At 46.6% G+C, this 22,622-nt stretch overlaps 1 protein-coding gene across 13 annotated transcripts in view; it reads left to right on the forward strand.

Annotated features, from left to right (window-relative positions):
• Positions 1 to 3,072: 3,072 nt before the first annotated feature.
• MKNK1 (MAPK interacting serine/threonine kinase 1) overlaps positions 3,073 to 22,622 on the forward strand; it is a 46,910-nt gene continuing 27,360 nt past the window's right edge. Inside the window, exons 1-4 of one of the 13 annotated variants that reach the window (XM_017881718.1) lie at positions 3,080 to 3,474; positions 3,879 to 3,923; positions 13,408 to 13,574; positions 21,868 to 21,968. Coding sequence is in view for 2 of the 13 variants with exons in the window: in XM_017881722.1 (XP_017737211.1) it covers positions 21,953 to 21,968 (16 nt within the window). In the remaining 11 variants the exon portion in view is untranslated. Of the gene's footprint in view, positions 3,495 to 3,878; positions 3,924 to 8,089; positions 8,180 to 13,407; positions 13,575 to 21,867; positions 21,969 to 22,622 lie in introns of those variants that run through there. The other 12 variants (XM_017881727.1, XM_017881719.1, XM_017881716.1 and 9 more) reach the window with 12 other exon arrangements.

Consider the following 22,622-nt stretch of genomic DNA (forward strand, 5'->3'; position numbering starts at 1 on the left):
GCCACTGGTGGGAAGCAGTGATCTGGGTGCCACATGGCTCTTGGCAGACCATGGAAGGAACTGAGCCAGAATGGGGCTGGGAAGGCTTTTTGTCCTGAGATACTGGACCATGTGGAGGGCTGGCTGGTGTGGTCATGTCTGGCCCAGCTCTCTAGGGTGGGGACACCAAGATTCTCCTGGGGCTCTGGGAATTCTAGACCAGGCTAGACTGGGACACTTGGGGTGGAGAAGGCTGGCCCTTGCCTTCCAGGAACTCAGTCTGTAGGAATCGTTCCTTGTTTCATCTCAGGTTGCCTGGCATTGGCTATTCTCACTCCACTCCCTTAATCTGGGTGGTTTTTTGAGGTAGTAGATAAAAGGACAGAGTGGAAATACAATCCCAACACTAATTACAGGACAGGAGGCCATCCTGAAGAGGAAGATACTTGTTGCTGGCTGGAGCTACAGTTGTGGCAGGACACGGGCCTGACTCCTGAGCTTACTCCCCAGAACACACCTGCATCTATTTTCTCAGGTCTTGCTGTCATTCCACTGCCTCTAACCCACAAGCTGCCTGGACAGGAATTAAAAAGCAGCTTGGTTCTTAAGCATCAACAAAGGCCCACCTAGAGCTCTTGCCTCTTCCTGCAAAGGAGCCAGCCTGGCTTTGTGCAGAGGCTCTCCTGTGGAGGCAGAGGCGTAGGTTGTAGTCCCAGCCCAGCTCCTAAAGTTCCATTGCAAGCCCATTCCCCCTCTAGACCCCAATTCCCCATCTATTTTGTTATCAGTGATGGGAGTGAAGGACTGATTGATCTCAGCTCCTTCATTATATAGTCTATGAATCATTCACAGTCATCATAATAGCTAATGTTCATTATGTATAATGTACATTTCTAAGTGCTTGATATATAATAGCTTGTTGAATCAAGTGTGTCTTTGGCCAGCTGTCTTGCTTCCCTTCCAGCCTCCAATATCCCTCCCTTTATTCACTCTAGAATCTGGAAGGCCCTCCATTCTGCTGCCTCTTCCTCTGGCTCACCACAGGAGGCCCAATCCCAGCATTCTAAAAGGGTGCTGTTTGCACACCTCCTATGACAGATCGCTCACAACCTCCTCAGTCATTGGAGAGCTCAGATTGTTACAAGGCCCATGCTTTGGGTTCACAGTCATTTTGAAATATGACCATGGCAGTGAGAGTAGATTTATCTTAGAACTGTGTGACCCAAGACCTGCACCTTACATGGGAATATCTGTAAATACATCAGGAAGCTGACACAAAATTTCTTTGAGAGATTCACAGAAGAATGCTTAAAGAAGAATAGACAGAAAGGAAGAGAGGGAAAAGAAAGAGATGGGGCCTCAGCATTGCAGAGAAAAGAGCACACTCCCATGGGGCAAAACCTGGTAACAAAGGGTCCTGGGAGAGGTAACATATTGGGAGTGGCAGCTTGGTTGAGAAGTCAGGCTGGGCTTTGTTTTCCTGTTGGCTCAAGATCCATAACAAAGCTGGGCATAGTGGCTCTTGCCTGTAATCCCAGCACTTTGGGATGCCAAGGTGGGAGGATCATTGAGCTCAGGAGTGCGAGACCAGCCTGGGCAACATGGCAAAACCCTGCCTCAAAAAAAAAAAAAAATGCAAAAATTAGCCAGGCATGGTAGTGCATGCCTGTAGTCCCAGCTACTCGGGAGGCTGAAGCAGAAGGATCACTTGAGCCCAAGAAGCAGAGGTTGCAGTGAGCAAAGATGGTGCCACTGCACTCCAGCCTGGGGAACACAGCGAGACCCTGTCTCAAAAAAAAAAAAAAAAAAAAAAACCATAACAATATTTAGAGCAGGGACCTAGATAGTAAGCCATCCTCTCCAGCCTAGGGCAGAGCATCCACCTATTGAGTAAAGGATGCTGCATCACCCTCGGCTCCCATAAACACTGCAGCCTCTGAGGTTTCCTGTTGCTACTCTCCTCCCTACCCCACAGCAAGCTGTGGAATATGTGGTGAAATGAGCCACAGGCATGACTAGAGCTCCACCTGCTTTGGGAGAGCCCTCCTTCCTCTGAGCACCTCCAGAGTCCTCAAAGATGTTAACTGAACTTGGTTGCCATGTGAGGGACATAGCAACTTTGAGAACCTGGAACATAGGTCCTGAGTCTCTTGAGCTGTTGAGACAGGGAACAGGGAAGGGAACAGGCAAGCAGGGCCTCCGAAGACTTGAAACTTGGGTGGGCTTCCACGGAAGGTGATGACTGGGAGAAGTCAGGATACATAGGGGCTCTCAGGTTGGACCGCAGGATTCCAGAAGGGAATGAACACAGAAGCTTGATCTTCCCCCTCGCCAGCCTTCACCCAGATTGGGAAATGTAGCGAAGTCCTGAATGTTCGCTAATACTCCCAACTGGGACAGCCCTGACAAGAGAGGGAACAAATGTTTGTCAGGTGGATGATGGGAAGCAAGTCCTGGAGCTCTTTAACTAGCCTTGCTTACCAAATCCTCACAATAATCCTGAGACAGGCGGAGAAGGCATGTTTACCTCCATCACTCAGAGTCAGCACCTGAATTAAATCCCAGTCCACACTCTCATCCTTTCTCATCGCAGCTGCAGACTTGGGAAGGGGATGTGGGGAGGCTGGTTGAGGCATTAACCCATTTACAATTGTTTTTCTGAGACGGAGTCTGGCTCTGTCGCCCAGGCTGGAGTGCAGTGGCCGGATCTCAGCTCACTACAAGCTCCGCCTCCAGGCTTACGCCATTCTCCTGCCTCAGCCTCCCGAGTAGCTGGGACTACAGGTGCCCGCCACCTCGCCTGGCTAGTTTTTTGTATTTTTTTTTTTTTAGTAGAGACGGGATTTCAACGTGTTAGCCAGGATGGTCTCGATCTCCTGACCTCGTGATCCGCCCGTCTCGGCCTCCCAAAGTGCTGGGATTACAGGCTTGAGCCACCGCGCCCGGCCTATAAATGAACTTTTAAAAGTTTTAAAATTTTTGAACTACTGGGGATAATGTACTCAAGGAGAAACTCTTATGGTGAAATTCTAGGCACTCAGACCTTTAAAGAAATTGTACAGAATTGGCCCCCGTTTTAGAAAAGACTAGCAGCGTTTCCCCACATATAAAAGGCATTTTAAAATTCCTTCCTGGTCGGCAGAAGCGCTCAGTCCATGTTAATTACACCTGCCGCACGCGGCCTCCTCAGTTCCCTGGCTTCTCCACCCTCCATTCGGAAAAGAAAGCGCCAGAGGAGCTAAGCCCCACCCACTTGCGAGTAATCTCCCTTCTCCCCGCCTCTTGTCTGTCACGCCTGCGCAGTTCGCTCAACTCGAGCCCCCTTCCCCCAGGCCGCCCCGGGTAGCCATCAGGGGACAGGCGCAACTCCGCCCCCTCACGCCCCTCTCTGGTCGGGTCCACCCCCTGGATCTAGCACCGCCTCTTCCGCGTTCTCGGAGGAGCGAGCTGAAGGTAGGGGTGCGCGCGACCGCTCCCCGGCGGGAGCCAGCGAAGGTAAAAGCGAGACTTGCGAGGTATTCCTCCGAGCTAAGTGGGACCGGGGTCTGTGAGTTCGTGTGCCTGGAAGGGGGCAGTCAGGGCCTTCACGGCGGCCCGAGGTCACGACCCGATTCAGCTGCGGAGGGACAGCCTAAGGGGACGCTTTTCAGGACTGTCTCGAGCTGTCTACGACCTGTCGGGGCTCCGTCTGTGCCAGGGGTAGGGGCGCGGCCGGTGTCCGAGATGGCGCTTACTCTGTGGCCCGTTTGAGACTCAGTCTCTCCCAGGGATCAGGACCGAGGCTATGGCTGGGCACAGGGCTCAGGCAGTCCAGTGTCATGAATAGTTTTTCACATGAGGAATTTGAGAAATCTATGTACTGCGTTATTTTTAAATTAATTGTTTTCGTTTATTTTCAGTATGTGAAGGCTCCTGACTGTGTGGGTGGCTGTCCACAGGGAAAGGTAATAAGAGTGTCAGGTGCACCCTGTCTTCCTAGAGAGCTCCAAGCTCCCTGTCAGTGGCAGATCAGAGGCAGGCAGGCTCACAGGAATGAAGTGTTGTTAGAAGCGCTCAACTTCAGGGTCAGGGAGTCCTGAGTTCAGATCTCATCTCTTCCACCTCTTAGCTGTGTGTCCTGGGGCAAGTCCGCTTTCCCCTCACAGAGCTTCACTTTCTTCCCTAGGAAATGGCCATAATAGGGTCCATTGTGAAGGTTGAATAGGATTATATGGAAGTCACCGAGTATGGCACCTGTTATGTAATGGGTGCTGAATACATGGTAGCTGTGATTTCTAGGAGCTCGGTCATTTTGGATTGGGGTACTTTAGAAAGGCTCTGAGAGAAGAGTTGATGTGACCTGGGCCTTGAAGTCTCAGTGGGATTTACAGATGGAACTGACCCAGCAGAATGGGAAGGGCACCACTGCCCATGTGCCAGGCACATACTGGACAGTAGGTGTAGTGTCTCACTGGATCACCACCCATCAGCCGGGTGATTTCAGCCCACTCTCCTTAGCTTCAGCCCTTCATTAGAGGGCGGCTGGAAGTGATGTGAAGAGGAAATCTAGGGTTGGGTTTTATATGGAACTGAGCCAGCTAGAGGCTTTGGTGCCCCCTCTGCCCATCTGCTCCCACCTCAACGCTTCTCTGTCTGTAATCCAGAGAGTTGGTCAGGAGTTCTGTTACTCTGGTATTTTGCAGATATTGACAGTTGTGGGGGATGGCAGCTCAGATTGCATGAAACCAAGCCATGGGAGAGGGAAGCTCTGTGAGCAGGAGCTGTCAGAGCCCAGCACATGTTTAGGAAGTACATGTGGTCTCCTGTAATGTGGTCCCAGAGTAATTTAATTACTTGGTTCCTTTTGCATCATCTTCATGGGTGCCCCTGTGCTCTTCCTGAGACACTGCTCGGAAACCTTGGTGGGCGTCATTGCTTACTGTATAGAGCAGTGGTGTCCAATCTTTTGGCTTCCCTGGGCCACATTGGAAGAAGAAGAATTGTCTTGGGCCACACATAAAATACGCTAACACTAACAATAGCTGATGAGCTTTTTAAAAAATTGCAAAAAAAAAATCTCAGTGTTTTAAGAACATTTACGAATTTGTGTTGGACCACATTCAAAGCCATCCAGGGCCGTGGGTTGGACAAGCTTGATGTAGAGTTTGGACTCCAGCCTCAGACAAGTTCCTCCACCATTTGTCCCCAAACTTCTCCCCTCCCTGTTTCCCTTGGTTTTCCCAAACCTGCAACCTGTGGTCCAGTCAAAATAAACTACTTGTCTCTGTTTCTCCTTTTTTTGAGATAGAGTTTCACTTTGTCACCCAGGCTGGAGTGCAGCAGCATGATCTCGGCTCACTGCAACCTCTGCTTCCCAGGTTCAAGTGATTCTCCTGCCTCAGGCTCCTGAGTAGCTGGGATTACAGGCATGAACCACCACACCCGGCTAATTTTTGTATTTTTAGTAGAGATGGGGTTTTGCCATGTTGGCCAGGCTGGTTTCAAACTTCTGACCTCAGGTGATCTGCCTGCCTGTGCCTCCCAAAGTGCTGGGATTACAGGTGTGAGCGACCGTGCCCAGCCAAGTCTCTGCTTCTCAAACACTCCCTACATATTCCTACTCAAGCTTTTGCTTATATTCACTCTTCCTGGATTTCTCTCCTCCTCCTCATCTTTCAAGGTTTACCTCTCATGTGGCCTCCATGGTGAAGCTTTTCTGAGCCTTCTGCTGGATTACTTGTTCCCCTTTCTGTCTTCTGTAGCAGAGGCTGACCCTCTAATGTAACTCTCATCATAGTCTGCCCAGGGGTATGTACACTCCATATGTACTCTGAGTACGTAGGTGGCAAGGCACCATGTCTCTTTCCTTCCTCCTGTGTCCAGCATAGGGCCAGCACATAGTAGGCCTCTGCAGTGTTTGTGGATAAATGAGTCAGTGACATTTTTTATTTACTAGCTTTGGCCCTTGTTTTATGAGCTGTCAGGTTCAGAATGGGACTTTGTGTTTTTCCTCCTCTTTGGGCCTAAGGAGGGCCCTAGTTTAGATTGATGCCCTAATTACAGGCATCAAAAGCAGGAAAGTACAATAGTTCTGCACAAGCAAGGATTCTTCATGGCAGCCATTGTTTTCAGGCTCTTGTGTTGCCTTGACTGTGAGTTTTGTTGGAAGGTAGGTAATGCTCTGTTCAGAGACCTGCACTGGGTGTATTAATAGTACAGTTTAAACAGGGGAAAACTCACGGGTGGTTTTCTAATCAGTTACTCTGCCCTTGGCCTTGGGAAACAGTGGTTCCTCCCATCTGGGGACCAGCAGCTATAAATGCACATTTTCCTTGCCAACAGCCTCAGCATGTGGAAGAGAAAGTTATTTCTTGATCACAGAAAAAATATACATGGTTGAAGGTAGAAGGAGCTTGGGAACCAACCATCTGGTTCTGCCACTTTCATTTTATAGATGGGGAAAGGACTTGATCGAGATTGCACAAGGAGTCCAGGTGTGTGGCTCACACCTGTAATCCCAGCACTTTGGGAGGCCGAGGCAGGTGGATCACCTGAGGTCAGAAGTTCGAGACCAGCCTGACCAACATGGTGAAACCCCATCTCTACTAAAAATACAAAAATTAGCTGTGCATGGTGGCGGGCACCTGTAATCTCAACTATTTGGGAGGCTGAGGCAGGAGAATCGCTTGAACCCAGGAGGCAGAGGTTGCAGTGAGCTGAGATTGCACCATTGCACTCCAGCCTGGGCGACAGAGCAAGACTCCATCTCCGGGGGGGAAAAAAAAAAAAAGGAGATTGCACAAGGAATCCGTCAGTAGTGGAGATAGTTCTAGAAGTGAAATGTCATGACTGTTTTTTCCAGTCTACTTCGTCGTTAAAACAACATCTAACATTTATTGCACACTTGCTGTGTTCCAGACACTGTTTTAAGTGTTTTTAACTCTATGTTATAGCTTGGAAACTAAGGCAGATCATTCAGATCTATTTTCCAATTCCACAACTCTGGATTTTAGTATGGTTTTAATGGCAGTCACCTCCTACCCAGTGGGGTGGAGCAGTTCTCCAAGAGCTTGCTCCCAGATCTCCGTGAGTGAGAAATGGTGTCCCAGCAATGTCTCCTTGTATGTTGGAGAGAGATCCCAAGAAGAGTCCAGAGTGTATTGGAAGAATGGATGAAGGAATGAAACAAGCCCACATGAGTATTAGTGGATCTTAGTTTAGGAGTATTCATGTACTTCAAAAATTCCCTATTTATCAAGTCAGGCAGTAAATGCAGTTTTAGAATAAACTCAGTCCAGGATCTTTCTGTAAAGATTCCCAGTATAGGATGGAAAGATTCAATTCAATAAGCACATATTGAGCTCTTGCTACGTACAAGACCCTGGTATTGAGAAATACACACAGAGGAAAACAATACATTTCCTGCCCTCCTATAAATAATTGTCTTCTCAGAACCTTTTCCCTCCAGTATAGTTTGGAAGATAGATAAGTACATAAATAACTGAAATCAGACTGACTATGGTAAATGTAGTAAGGAATATAAACAAAGTGGGAGTCTGGGAGAAGGAGAAATCAATCCCAGCATGATCAGAGGATTCCTGAAGGTGGAGAATTTATGCTGGGCCTTGGAGGGAGTTTATTCCTGGGAGAAGGAACAGCTTGAGCAATGGTTGAGAGGCAGAAATGCACAGGTGTAGGGGTGTGTGTGTGTGTGTGTGTGTGTGTTGTGGGAAGGGAGAGGAGTTAGTGAGAAGAAGAAATAAGCCGAAGTGGCAGGTTTTGGCTAAAATGTAGAGAGCGGAGTAGGGAGCAGAACACTGGCATTTATCAAGTGTCTCCATTGCTTTGTGGCTTGCAGTATGCTGAATGCTTTACATACTATATTTAATTCTGTAATATAGGCCTATTTATCTCCAATCTAAAGATGAAGAAACCAGACCTCAGAAAGATTAAAGTGACTTCCCCAAGGTTAGATAGTTGGTAAGGGCACAGCTTGGTTCAAAACTAGCAGTGCTGAGTTCAAAGGCCCATGTTACCATCCTTACGCTATGAGACTCCAAATGCCCTGACTGGCGCTCCGTTTTCTCTGGCAGCTGGACGGAGGTTAGACTGGAGCAAAGATGGTCCCAGAATGGGGACATCAGTGAAGAGGCTTAAAACGGTGAATCACTGGCCTAGTTTGGAAGCTGCATGGACTAGGTCTGCTTGATGGGTTTAATAGGTGAGCATTTTGGCAGCACCCACAATGCCATAAATCAGTGCATTGCCATCCTTAGCTAGTAGAATCTTAGAACCAGTTTACAGAGGCTGCAGGACCCTGGTATTTCAGGCATGGGTTCTGATGGGAGATTGACAGTGCATTACAAAAGGGTCTGTTGCGGGAGGCAGCCCATTTGGCACATCCTGTCTCTTCATTTTCTCACCCTCAAATTCAACAAGAGTCTGTAAGTAGGAAAGAGCACTGATTTGGAGTCCAGAGGCTGGCGTTCAAGTCCTGCATCTGCTCATTTTCATCTGAGAGTCCTCAGTCTGCTTCTTTCCTTTGTTTTTGCTGTCAGATTATTCCCTCCTGCAGCCAGTTGTGGTTCACAGAGTGGTTGGGTTGCTTTCCAGAGCCACAGTTGATCGGGGGAAGCCATGTCAGAAGCTGGAATAACAGTTCCTAGTTATTGAGTGCCTACTGTATGCCAGGCACTGGTGCCATGAGCTCCATATACATTAGCTCACTTCATCCCCATGACAACTCTGTGATGTGGGTGTTATTGCCCCCATTTTATAGATGCTGATAATCAGAGGAGTATTTCGGTTCACTTCGGAAGCCTCAACTCTTGCTAATGTCCTGACTTGGGACTGTATGAGGAAGATCTGAGAGTATGAACAGGATTCACAGAGACTAAAGTTTATATTCCAGCATCTCATCCTTACAGGGAGACAGTAGTTAGGTTTATGGACACTAGAGTCAGACTACCTGGGTTTGAGTCCTGGCTCTGCCACTTGCTACCTGTGTGACTTGGGCAAGTTATTTAATCCTCCTGAGTTTCTGTTTCTTCATCTGTAAAATGAGAATACAAATATTACTTACCTCATGGGGTTGTTACGAGAATTGAGATAAAACAGCACAGTGCCTGGCACATAGTAGGTACTCAATGAATGTGAGCTTTAATTGTAATAATATTAACAAATATATGAATGCCCAGTTTGGTACTGTTTTTATAGAAAGTGTATTTATTAGGGCCATCTTCCCTTCCCCAGCATTGTTACCTTCTCTTTCTTTCCATTGCCCTATCAGGAACCTTTGAGATACTAGATTGTTCCAGCATATGGTTACAATGCATAACCTGGCAGAAAGTGCCTGTAGGAAATGGGTCAATAAAACTCAGTGCCTCTTTAGAAAATCTTACCTGACTTGTGTTTTCACCCACCTCTTTCCACAGTAAACGGGAACAGAGCAGCATATGTATTCCTTTTTGCACAGCCTTCAACAAAAGTGCCAAGCAAGACTCCTCCAATTCACTTGCCAAAGTTCAATAACAGTATCTCTGGAAAAGTGGTGCCTAATTTGGTTCTTCTTTCTGTCCAGCTTAAACCCTTTGGGCCTTAACTTAAGTCATTTCTTCTTGTTCCATTTTCCATAAATATGGAAAAGTTTCTTCTGATTATAAAGGGAGGATGAGATCAAGATTTTCTCATGAGAACCTTTTCTATACTTAAAGCCAGAATCCAGTTAGGCCTCCTCTTCTCTTCTCCTGGCTAAACAGCCTTGGTCTCTTTAACTTCACTCTTAAAACCTATTTTCCATTGCTTGGATCACATTGGTCATGCCTCTTTTCTTTCTCTTTGGTTTTTCTGCTTTGTGGCAGTGACCCAGACTGTACTCGGTCTTCTAATAAGAGTCCAGCTAAAACACCTTAAGGGAAGAATAACTTCAGCTGTTTCCATCCATTCATTAACAATTATGAATTGGTTGCCCCTTGTCAGAGCCTCTGCTAGGTGTAGGGGACCCAGAGATAAAGGAGACATAGTCTGTACCCTGTCCCTAGCTCACAGTCAAGGGGAAGATAGGTAATAAAATGTTACAGGTGATTTAATTATGCACAAGTATGGGAAGCTGGGAATTGGTTAGAGCAATCAGGTGGAAATTCAGTCCCTTTTGACTAGACTGCAGGTTAAGACTCCCATAGAGGGTTGGTCTGGGACAAGATGATGGAGGCCCTGAGTGACAGCACAGAAGCTTGGTTACTCCAGGGGCAGTGGACACCCATTAGAAGCTTTAGAGCAAAGAAGTGACAGGCCAAGATCTGGCTTTTTGGACCAAGGGTAGAGATGCCAAAATCTTAGCCTTACCTGTGCCTCCCTGATGTTTTCTTACTTGAGTAATGTGATGGATCTTTTGTTGGTATACATGGTGATTTTTTTTTCTTTGGCTCTAAAACTTTTGTAGAAAGTCTAGTTCTTAAGCACTGAAGAAATTTAATTCCCAGTACAGCAAGAAATTCATGAACAATTAAGAGAGAATTGGGTGCCTCACCAGGCCCAGCCTACTTAAGACCCAGCTGAAGGCCGATCAATCCGTGTAGGTTTGGTCTGACCATGGTCACCCTTCCCCACCGCAGCCCTATACCAGCAGAAGGTACAGGAATGAGGAGACCGCTGCAGGGTCCATCTGGGTAGTTGGTAAAGAATGCTAAGAATCTTTAAGGACTGTGAGAAGTAATTTTTGAGGAGGAAAAAGGGACTAGAGAAATTTTAAATGGTGCCAGAAGGAATTAGGGCTAACCAGGCACTTAGAATCCTGTGTCATGTTCCTGAAAACCTCCAAATTCTCTCTCTGCCTTTGTATTTGCTGTCAGTTTATTCCCTCCTGCGGCCAATTGTGGTTCACAGAGTGGCTGGGTTGCTTTCCAGAGCCGCAGTTGATCTGGGGAAGCCATGTCAGAAGCTGGAATAAGAGTTACTATTGAGTGCCTACTGTATGCCAGATACTGGTGCCATGAGCTCTATATATATTAGCTCACTTAATTGCCATGACAACTCTGTGTTTTAGGTGTTATTGCCCCCATTTTATAGATGATGGTAGTAAAGCTCAGAGAGGTTGAATTTTATGTGCAAGGCTGCCGGGATGGTAGATGGTAGGGCCAGAACTGGAACCTAGGACCTAATGCCCAAAAGCCCTGCGCTTTCTACTTCCCCAGCCTAAGGTGGCTCCATGTGGCGAAATACGCAAAGTCCGTAAGGAATTCTTAGGGTTTTTTTTTCTACTATAGGCCAAGGGTTGGCAAACTATGGCCACAGGCCATATTTGACTCACTGCCTATTTTTGTGTGGATGCAAACTAAGAGTACTTTTTACATTTTTACATGGTTGGGGAGAAATCAAGAAAAGATCAATATTTTATGACACATGAAAATCATATGAAATTTAAATTTCAGTGTCCAAAAATAAAGTTTTATTGACATATAGCTACAATCATTCATTTATATATTGTCTGCTGCTTTCTCTCTACAAATGCAAAATTGAGTCATAACAAAGACCATGTGACACACAAAGCTTAAAATATTTACCATCTGGCACTTTGCAGAAAAAAAACTGCCAACTCCTACCATAGGTAACAAGAAGGGACCGGGTGGGGATCTAAACCTATGACAAGACTAAAGACAGAATGAAAGCTCAAGACCAGGTGTGGTGGCTCATGCCCATAATCCTAGCACTTTGGGAGGCTGAGACAGGCAAATCGCTTGAGCTAAGGACCTCAAGACCAGCCTGGGCAACGTGGCAAGACCCTGTATCTACAAAAAATACAAAAATTAGACAGGCGTGGTGGCTCATGCCTGTAGTCTCAGCTACTTGGGAGACTGAGGTGGGAGGATCACTTGAGCCTGGCAGGTGGAGGCTGCAGTGAGCCAAGATCATGCCACTGCACTCCAGCCTGGCTAATAGAGCCAGATCCTGTCATTGAAAGGTGTTCAAGGCTGTCCCTGGAAGTGTGGTAGTAGAAATGAAGACAGGGAGCATACCCTGAGTTTCCTTAGGCCCTGGAAATAGTTCCATTGGGTTTCAGTTTTGTTTGGGAATGAAGAGCATAGTAAGAAGGACTATCCACTGTGCTAACATCTTTATTGGACAGTAAAGAGATATTTTGTGTGTGAAGTAATTCATTCAGATTCACTAGAGCCCATTTTTGCCAGATACTACGTTAGATGCTGGTAATGCAAAGATGAAAAAGATACGTGCTTGCCTTTGAGGAGTAACTGGCAGGATGACATGATCTGATAGGGAAGAAGAGAAATCAGAGGAAGGAGGCAGTGGGTGGGGGTTGGACACAAGTCCTGCTTGGGACATGTGGTTGAGGTCATGGTGAAACACACCCAACTTCCAGTTAGAAAGCCTTTTTAGAAATTTTGGCATAAAGGCTCAGAATTCAGAGTTAAGTTGCATTTTCAGGGCTTTCCCACTGAGAAAAGGGGAAATGCATATTTATTTCATAGGGAAGTTGACAAAGCAACTTTGACTTGTGATAGCTAGAGCCATGATATTAAAATAACAGTGAACATAGAGAAAATGAAGTCATCAGATTGAAAACTAGCAATAATTATGTATTCAACACAAAACCTTGTTCCCATTCATGCCACCTGCTGCTCTCAGTGTCTACTTTATCTTTTGGGCTCTGTTACCTCTTGCCTGTGAGACTTGGACTTGGCCACTAAGAGAGAGAGCCCAGCTCATTTCTCTAAAAATGTGGATAGCAAAGGAGTGCCTCACTCTATCACCCAGGCTGGAGTGCAGTGGCATGATCTTGGCTTATTGTAGCCTCGACCTCCTGGGCTCAAGCAATCCTCTTGCCTCAACCTCCCAAGCAGCTACAGGTGCGTGCCACCATGCCTGGCTAATTTTAGTATTTTTGTAGGGATGGGTTTCACCGTGTTGCCCAGGCTGGTCTCGAACTTCTGAGCTCAGTCAGTCCATCTGCCTCAGGCTCCCAAAGTGCTGGGATTACAGGCATGAGCCACCACGCCTGGCCTGTCAACTTTTGCCTTTTGCCTGAGACTCCTCAGAGCAGAGGTGTCTATTTCTATCACCCAGGTCCAGTTACATTTTTTTGAGTCTGGAATCCCATAATGGAAACAGAATCTGAAAAATTTCACTCAGACCTTTGTTAAATCTTCCAATGCTTAATGGTAGTAGGGATAGAGAGGAATTAGATGCTGCCCCTTCCCAAATAGTCATTGCTAATAATTTGGCCTGGCTGGGCAACATAACAAGACTCTATCTCTATAAAAAATTTAATTCAAATGTCTGATTTGAAAGATGAGAAATCTGTGATTGCCGTGTGTATATCTACTTGGTGGGGTGACTCATAGGTTTGGGGCACGTTCAGATTGATCTTTCTCTTTTCTGGTCCTTTTAAAGAAGTCAGCATTTTGATTTCCTTTCTATTTCTGCTTTTTCAAGGTTTCCATGTCAGAGGCCAGTGGAGAACTGAAGATTGCCAGCTACGTACAAAGGCCATTGAGACACTTCATGTAGCTGGAAGACACCAACTCCCTGACAGGGGCTTTATTTCATTTGGGATTTCAAGTTTACAGATGGTATCTTCCCAAAAGTTGGAAAACCTGTAGGTAAGATTGGGTGTACATTTCAGTTATCCTTTTAGATTACTTCAAATTGAAATGATCTGATACATCCAGAGGAAGGGGCAGGTAAGAGACCGTCTAGCAGATCCTGGTTTTCAGCACTTAGTTGGTTAGCTAGGATTAGCGGAGCTGCCCTGGTACAACTCAGATAACGCTTAGTAGGAGGAACACATTTCTACAGAATGACATGGCAGGGGTCATAAGGAAAACATGTAACTAAAACATATTTATTTACTTTTTTTTTTTTTTCCTGAGACAGCCTCCCTCTGTCACCCAGGCTGGAGTGCAGTGGTGCAATCTTGGCCCATGGCAACCTCTGCCTCCCAGGTTCAAGCGATTCTCCTGCCTCAGCTTCTTGAGTAGCTGGGATTACAGGCGTGCACCACCACACCCAGCTAATTTTTGTTTTTAGTAGAGATGGGGTTTCACCGTGTTAGCCAGGCTGGCCTCAAACTCCTGACCTCAAGTGATCTGCCTGCCTCAGCCTCTCAAAGTGCTGGGATTACAGGTGTGAGCCACTGCACCTGGCCAGATCTATTTAATTATGAAATTAAAACTACTTCATAACAAAACAAGCTAAAACAAAAAGAAGTATATGAAGCTCCGTCCTGCCTGGCTCCATACTAAGCAGTGGGGATAGACAGGAATTAGACGCTGTCCCTCCCCGAATAACCATTGCTAATAATTTGGCCAGCCTGGGCAACATAGCAAGACTGTCTCTATAAAGAATTTAAAAATTGGCCAAGCATGGTGGTACACGCCTGTAGTCCCAGCTACTTGGGAGGCTGAGGCAAGAGGATTGCTTGAACCTGGGAGGCGGAGGCTGCAGTGAGCCGAGATTGTGCCACTGTACTCCAGCCTGAGTGACAGAGCAAGACCCTAGCTCAAAAAATAACAATAATTTGAGATGTATCTTTTCAGGTTTTTTTTTTAACTTATATATGATATATATGATGACATTTTGAAGTGTTCTGTGTTACACTGTCACCAGAGGTTTGTCATGCCTGGGAGATTGTGAATAATGCCTCACTTGCAGATTTGGGTCAGACGAGGGCTGAGTGAGAGTGGTTGTAGCCTGATGGGTGAGTTTTCGTAGTCCCTGGTGTCTGTGTCACCCCTCTTCATCCGAAGCTCCCCGGTAGTGCCATTGTCTTTCCCTGCTCCCCATCCCCAGCCAGCTCCACTTCCTGAATTCTCCCCCTCTTTGATGGTCCTACTGTTCTTATGGTGACCTGACTTTGGTTAATAAACATGTAATCATAAGTATATGAGGCCCGCCTCTTCCTGACTGCATACTAGGCAGTGGGGATGGAGAGGAATTCGACACTGTCCCTTCCTTCAACGAGGACCATGGTCTTCACTCCCTTCACCTTCTTCAGTCATTTGGTAGGACTAGGACCAGTTCTGCCTCAATGGTTTCATTCCCTCACTGTTACACACCTCACCTCCTCTTCCTTACTCTCCCTGCTCTCCCTGCCTCCATTGTAGGCCTTTCTCGCCCTGCCCAGGACTGTTACAGCCGCCTCTTTCAGCCCTCACTCTCTAGCCTCCATTTTGTTCTTCGCATCACAGTCAATTCCGTGGTCCCCAGGCACAGCTCCAGTCACACCCAGTCCCTCCCCATCACCTAGGCCAGTGGTTCGCAGCATACACTGCAGACCATGGGGGGTCCCCAAAACTCTTCCAGGAATCTGTGCAGTCAAAATGATTTTTGTAATAGTACTAATATGTTATCTGTTGTTGCAGAGCAACAATGGGTAATACTATCGGTGCCTTGGTCAAGGTGGTGATGCTGAACTGTGCTAGTAGCCATTGTATTCTCCACGGCTCTGTACTCCCAGTTTTTTGTTTTTGTTTTTGTTTTGAGGTGGAGTTTCACTTTGTCACCCAGGCTGGAGGGCAGCAGCACAACTTCAGCTCACTGCAGCCTCCGCCTCCCAGGTTCAAGTGATTCTCCTGCCTNGACTGTTACAGCCGCCTCTTTCAGCCCTCACTCTCTAGCCTCCATTTTGTTCTTCGCATCACAGTCAATTCCGTGGTCCCCAGGCACAGCTCCAGTCACACCCAGTCCCTCCCCATCACCTAGGCCAGTGGTTCGCAGCATACACTGCAGACCATGGGGGGTCCCCAAAACTCTTCCAGGAATCTGTGCAGTCAAAATGATTTTGTAATAGTACTAATATGTTATCTGTTGTTGCAGAGCAACAATGGGTAATACTATCGGTGCCTTGGTCAAGGTGGTGATGCTGAACTGTGCTAGTAGCCATTGTATTCTCCACGGCTCTGTACTCCCAGTTTTTTGTTTTGTTTTGTTTTGAGGTGGAGTTTCACTTTGTCACCCAGGCTGGAGGGCAGCAGCACAACTTCAGCTCACTGCAGCCTCCGCCTCCCAGGTTCAAGTGATTCTCCTGCCTCAGCCTCCTGAGTAACCGAGATTAGAGACACCTGCCACCACACCTGGCTAATTTTTGTATTTTTAATAGAGACAGAGTTTTGCCATTTGGCCAGGCTGTTCTCCAACTCCTGACCTCAGGTGGTCTGCCCACCTCAGCCTCCCAAAGTGCTGGAATTATAGGCATGAGGGATTACCGCACCTGGCTTTTTTTTAAATGCCATTTTCACACAAGAATGTCCTTGATGAAGTAGCAAAAATTATCAGTTTTATTGAATTCCAACCCTGAGTATAGATCTCTTTAATATTCTGTGTAACAAAATTGAAATACTCATAAAGCACTTCTGCGGCAAACCAAAGTACAGCACTTGACTCAAGGAAAAGCACGTGTGAGATCCCTTGAATTGCCAGTGAAACTAGCCGCTAGTTTCATTTTTCCGTGAAACAGTGGCTGTGTTGGGTGCTGAGGCTGGAAGGTAGACAGGGGCTGGGGGTTGGAGAGCCTCGTGGACTGCGTTTGTGCCTGGGGGCCTGAGCGCAGCCCACCTTCGTCAGCTTTTTACATGCTGCTCCCCACTTGCATCCAGCCCTTTCCTCCTGCTTGCTGTTTCTTCAGCACACACTTCCTTCTCCCCTTCCATGTCCTTCCTCTTGCTGTTCCTTCCACCAGGAGATGCAGTGACAGCTCTGAAGGCTGCTTGTGATCCCAGAATCAGAACAGAGGAAGAAGATGGACTGGAGTTGTGACCTTTTGTCTCTGGGATTCTCAGGCCCCCAGTCCTGTCTGAGGCCTGTGGGGGATTCCTTGCTGGCACCCTAGCAGGCCTCACCTGCCAGTTTCATTGCAGCGAAGCGAGACGCTGCCACCTACATGCTGCAGCCCAGCCTCCCCTCACACCAGACTCTTGGGGAATACCTTAGCCCCTTGCAGTATCACTGTGAACAGACTGTCCTTTGATTGAGCTGACTTTACAAGTGACTCCTTTCATCCATCATGTGTTAAATCTGACTAGTGTTTGAGTGTACCCTCTCCTTGTCCCCGCATAATAATGATGCCACAAAACCAAATCTTCCCACTAATGGGTCAGACAGAAGAACGTAGCCTGTACCTGACACCAGAACTGCCATGAAATAACGTGGGTGGACTTTGGTTGGTAGCTCATCTTTCATAAGATGACAAAACACAAAATACAAGGCAAGCTCAGAACAAGAAGAAACTTCTGATGAATGAGGTTTTCGATGAATAGGATGATGATAATGTGGTAATAATGCCTTCATATTTCTGGAAGCTAGGGCAGTGCTGCCCAACCTTTTCACATCATAGCACACGCTGAAAATGATACTGTTCTGCACACCTGAGTAACAGCGAGTGACTGGAGGCCTGATGAGGGGATCAATATCTCATTCACAGCACATCAGCAGGGAAGCTCTGTGCTAAGGGTTATAAACAAAAGCATTCTCACTGGTGCCTGGCTACTTTTACTAGCTACCCCCTTCTGCCTTTCAGCATTAAAATTTAAATACAGTGTAATGGTTAAAAGCTTGAATTCTGAGCCAGACTATCGAGATTTAGATCTCAGCTCTGCCACTTACGATGTATGCGACCTTGAACAAATCATTTAATCTCTTTGTACTTCAGTTTCTTCATCTGTAAAATCTGGATCCTTAGCTCATAAAGTTGTGATAATTAAATAAGTTAGTATATGTAAAGTGTAGCATTGGTGAAGTGCTTAGAATGCTGCCTGGCCTACAATAAGCAGCATGTGTGTGTGTGTGAGTCATGTCACTACTAGGAGTAGTCATGTGGACTCTAACTCTAATACTGCTCCGGTTGCTACTTCAAAGAGGTAAGTGAGGGGGGCAGTCTCCCCAGGCACCCCCTCATTGCCTCCTCTGTCTCACATTTCTTGGTCTTGGCCACTTCCTTAGAGTGCCCATGACACTTCCTTTCGGCGTCCCTCAGTTCCTGATCATTTTCTGCATTCTCCATTTGTTGTGGAATGCTCAGCTAGCTGATGCCCGAGAAGGGTCGGTAATTACACTCCTCTGCTTGCTCTCACCACTATTTCTTCTCAAGAAAGCTCTTTAGGCTGAGGGAAATCGCTCTTAAAGGTTGGGGAGACCTTGAAAAGAATTCTGAAGTGCTTGGGAGAGGAGTGTGAGCTAAGTTTGCAGAGCTGAGCTAGCTAGCAAAGTCAGATTCTTAGTGGGGAGAGGATTGTCTCTGGTTTCACGCACAGATATGAAAACTGATGAGTTCTCTGCAGGCTCTTCAAAATTTGGAGTACAGATCTGGTTCCTTTGGGGACAGTGTGGCTTGTAAGATTGGAGAAGTAACACAGTTCTTTCAGAAGGTGGGCCTCGAGGTCACCTTCTGGGGCAGAACGGTGGATGGGTACCTGCATGTCAGGACTGTCTGTGCTGTAGTAGGCCTTCTAGGAAGCCTCCCCAAGCCTTCCTCATCTGCTCTGTGAGTTCTCTGTACCTCTCCCCTGCAGGAACCAGGATGATTCTTGGATCTGTATTCTTAACACTTAACATACTTTCAGTTCCATCAGTGCTTGTTCACTAACAGGTTTTACAAAGAAATGAAATATGCATTCCTATTTTAATGGAGAAAACAAGATAAACATATGCCTAGGAATGGAGACGTCATCGATGACGATAAGACTGCTCGTGAGCTAATGTCATCCCTCCTCCCGTGTGCTCTGTGCCCCTGCCAGCCAGAGCGATCACCAGTGGCCCCCACTGGCCCTCTGGCCCTCCTCCAGGAGGGCCTCAGCCTGACCAGCCCTTCCTTGGTCTGGGACACTCTCTACCAGGCCCCAGCCTGACCAGCCCACTCATCCCTCAGGTATTGAGGCTTAGCTGTCTTTTCCTCTAGTTACCCAACTGGGTTAGCTTCCTCTCGCCTGCTCCACAGCACCTGGAGCCTCCCTGTCCCAGCACTTGTCCTACTGTGTTGAAATTGTTTTCAGTGTCAGCAGCAGATTTAAATGCCCATCAGGAAAGAGACTGGGTCTTCTCTTGTACTCTCATTGTCTAGCAGCAGATGATCAGTAGGTGTCCAATAAATAGAGTATTACTGAAGAGTAAGTCAGTGGCGCTTTCACTTCTAGTCTCGTATTCGATCCTCACAGCAGCCTTGTGACATGGACAGCCCAGGCCTTCTGCTTACCTCATTTCGTATACAAGGAAACTGATCCTCAGAGAAGCTAAGCAGCTTGCTGCTGTTCGTGCGGTGGAGGAGAGCCATAGCTCTCAGGCTCCAGTGTTCAGCACATTTTTTCGTTTGTTTTTATAAACTATTTACTTTTAAGAAGTAACATTTTTTAAAAAATAACATTGGTTGTTTTGAATGATTGTGAAATTAGTATCTTCAAGGCACCTTTATTCCTAAAATGCTTCTTTCATCACTGAATGTTGAATTTTAATACAGAGAAATCCAGACACATTTTTAAAAACTAAAATCAGATACCAAATTCCAATATGTGTTAGAGAAAGATTATGGTGTACTTTATTTAAAAATAAAACGTGAGTTAAACAAGAATAGCATAAAAAATAAATTTCACTGTATACAAGTTAGAGAATATTGCAAATATAAAGAAGAAAATAAAAATCACCTCATCACATAGAGAAAACTATTATATATTAGAAATGGTCTGGACTTGAAAGAGCAGCATTGAGTTTGAATCCCACCCAGTTAAACCACTAACTAGATGTTTGGCATTGGGTAGGTTATTTAATCTACCAGCTGCCTGCTCTGAGCTTTCCTTACCTGAAATATGGCAAAAATATTTACCTTTTGAGATTATGATAAGAATTAGAGATAATGTGTACAAAATATCCACATAGTTGTCGCTTTTTAAAATTGTATGTGTATTAGCAGTTTTGTGTATTTCCGTCTAGTCTTTCTACTCTATTGGGTTCATATGTATGCATACATACCTCTGCATATGCATATGTTTTTGGAATCATATTTATATGAAGTATATCTTTGGGTATTTTTGTCGTTGTTGTTGTTGTTGTTGTTGTTGTTGTTGTTATTTGAGACAGAGTTTCCCTCTTGTTGCCCAGGCTGGAGTGCAAAGGCGCGATCTCGGTTCACCTCAACCTCCACCTCCTGGATTCAAGTGATTTTCCTGCCTCAGCCTCCCGAGTAGCTGGGATTACAGGCATGCACCACCATGCCTGGCTAATTTTATACTTTTAGTAGAGACGGGGTTTCTCCATATTGGTCAGGCTGGTCACGACCTCAGGTGATCCGCCTGCCTCGGCCTCCCAAAATGCTGGGATTACAGGTGTGAGCCACCGCACCTGGCCATCATTGGGTCTTTACAACAACCTGTGAGATAGACAGGGCGGGTGTGTTTTTAAACCTATTTGATAGATGAGGAAACTGAGACTCTTAAGAGGCACAGTAACTTGGCCTTGGTTCTGTTGTAATATCTGAACCAGGGCTTCTGCCTTGCTTGCCTGATGCCAAGCCTGTGTGCCTTCCCTGTCAGCAAGCAGCCTGCTGCTTCTTCAGTTCCACTTCCACCTCCACTAATAGACACGTGGTGGACCGCTGAGCCATTCCCAAGAGGAAGGCAAGGGCTGGAGGCAGCGGAAGTGCTGGGAGCCTCCAGACCAGCTGGGATCTGCCTGAAAACTGAAAAGTGCTCACTTCCTCCTCTATAATAACAGACACATTGCTCAATCCTATAGCAAGAACCAGGCTTCTGTTTAGAAAGTGAAGGACCTGGCCGGGTGTGGTGGCTCACGTCTGTGATCACAGTACTTTGGGAGACCAAGGCGGGTGGATCACCTGAGGTCAGGAGTTCAAGACCAGCCTGGGCAACATGGCGAAACCCCATCTGTACTAAAAAATACAAAAAATTAGACAGGCATGGTGGCACGTGCCTGTAGTCCCAGCTACTTGGGAGGCTGAGGCAGGAGAATCGCTTGAACCCGGGAGGTGGAGGTTGCAGTAAGTCAAAATCATGCCACTGCACTCCAGCCTGGATAACAGAGCAAGATTCTATCTCAAAAAAAAAAAAAAAGAAAAGAAAGTGAAGGACCTTTTGTGTCCTAGACCCTTTTTTGAAAGGGGGTTCATCCAGGAATTAGTAGAATTCCTGAACTGGATTCATAGAACTAAGTAGCCTTACTCTGCATTGTCTGCAGGGCAAAGTTGTACCCATGTTTCTTTCAGGATGTGCACTTGGTACCTGAAGGGCCAGTGTGACATACCCTGCACCTAACAGTGTGCATGTCATTTCATATCATTTCCATTTCAGTGCAATTTCTGATGGCTGCTATGTGTCTGACACTGTGCCACGATCTGTAGGAGAAACAAGTGAACAGGGGACAATCTCGGCCTTTAGGAACACAGGAGCACTCAAGGCCAAATAAAATCAGTGCCCTCATGGAGCTTCTCGCAGGGTATTTGGGAGCAGAGGATGGAGCACCAACTACTAGTTCTGCTCAGTAACACCCTCCATTTGCATAGCCCCTAACAGACTTCCAAAGTCTTTGTAGAAACCTTAACTCATCTGGGGTTATCAGGGAGCTTGCAAAAGGGTGGGGACTATTGAGCCGGGTTTTGATGACCAAGAAGAATTCCTAGGCCAAGGGAAGCAGGTGAGCTGAGGTGCAGCTTTACTGTAGGGGGGTCCCACTCCCTGAGGCAGCATTTATCCCGTGAGTGTGTGCCTGATGAATTAAGGCCCCACAAACCTGCTAGTGGACTCTGTGATGAAAACTGTGTGTGGCCAGGCTCCACATGGGCAACTAGCAACCCTTTGGTGAGATTATGACACCTCTCTCTTCCCCCTTTGTAACCAGGGAAACTAAGCATGTTTCTTTCACTTCACCCATCTTCCTACATTTTTTCCTTCCTAGTTTCAGAAACAACTCTCCAAGTTCCGTTTCCAAGGAAAGTCTTAACCATTTGTCCCTTCTGGCGTACCCTCTTTCATTGAAATCCATGCAGAATATACCAGGTATTCTATCTTTGTGTGTGTGTGAAGCCATAAAATCTAATATTACGTGTGTGGCAGTGCTCTGAGGGATGCTTCTCGCACAAGAGGCTCCCTCAGCCCTGCTGTGGCAAAGACCAAGTATAAATTGTCGCTAACAGGGTTTTCTCATTAAAGTCATGTGCCTGAGTGTCCCCTGTGAATTATAATGCCTCCAGTCCTCTTGCTGCTCCTCTGCTCTGCCTGCCTTTCGGCTGTTTTGCTTGTCCTGGGGCCCTCCATCAGAGTGTGGACAGGGGAAGGAGAAAGCTGAAACCCAAATCTGTTTCCTCTGCACTGGGCCCGCGGTGCTGATGAGAAAATAGGTGCAGACACGGGTTGCCTCTGGACTACACTCAAGGTCAGGGCAAGAGAGACAGTGGTTCCTCCTTCTCAGCCTGCTGCCCCAGTGGCCAGCACCCCCTCCCTGAGCTCCTGAAGATAAGTGTACCCTGCGTTTTATTTCTGCTGAATTTCCCACTGTGTCATACATTTGGGCAGCTTTTTTCGTTTTAATTTACCTTGGTGAGGGTGGCTGTTGAGGTGCTGATTTTTTTCTTTTTTTTTTGAGACGGAATCTCGCTCTGTCACCCAGGCTGGGGTGCAATGGTGTGATCTTGGCTCACTGCAACCTCCGCC

Source organism: Rhinopithecus bieti, unplaced genomic scaffold, assembly GCF_001698545.2.
Source record: "Rhinopithecus bieti isolate Rb0 unplaced genomic scaffold, ASM169854v2 scaffold_12155, whole genome shotgun sequence".
In the NCBI taxonomy this organism is placed as follows: Eukaryota; Metazoa; Chordata; class Mammalia; order Primates; family Cercopithecidae; genus Rhinopithecus; species Rhinopithecus bieti.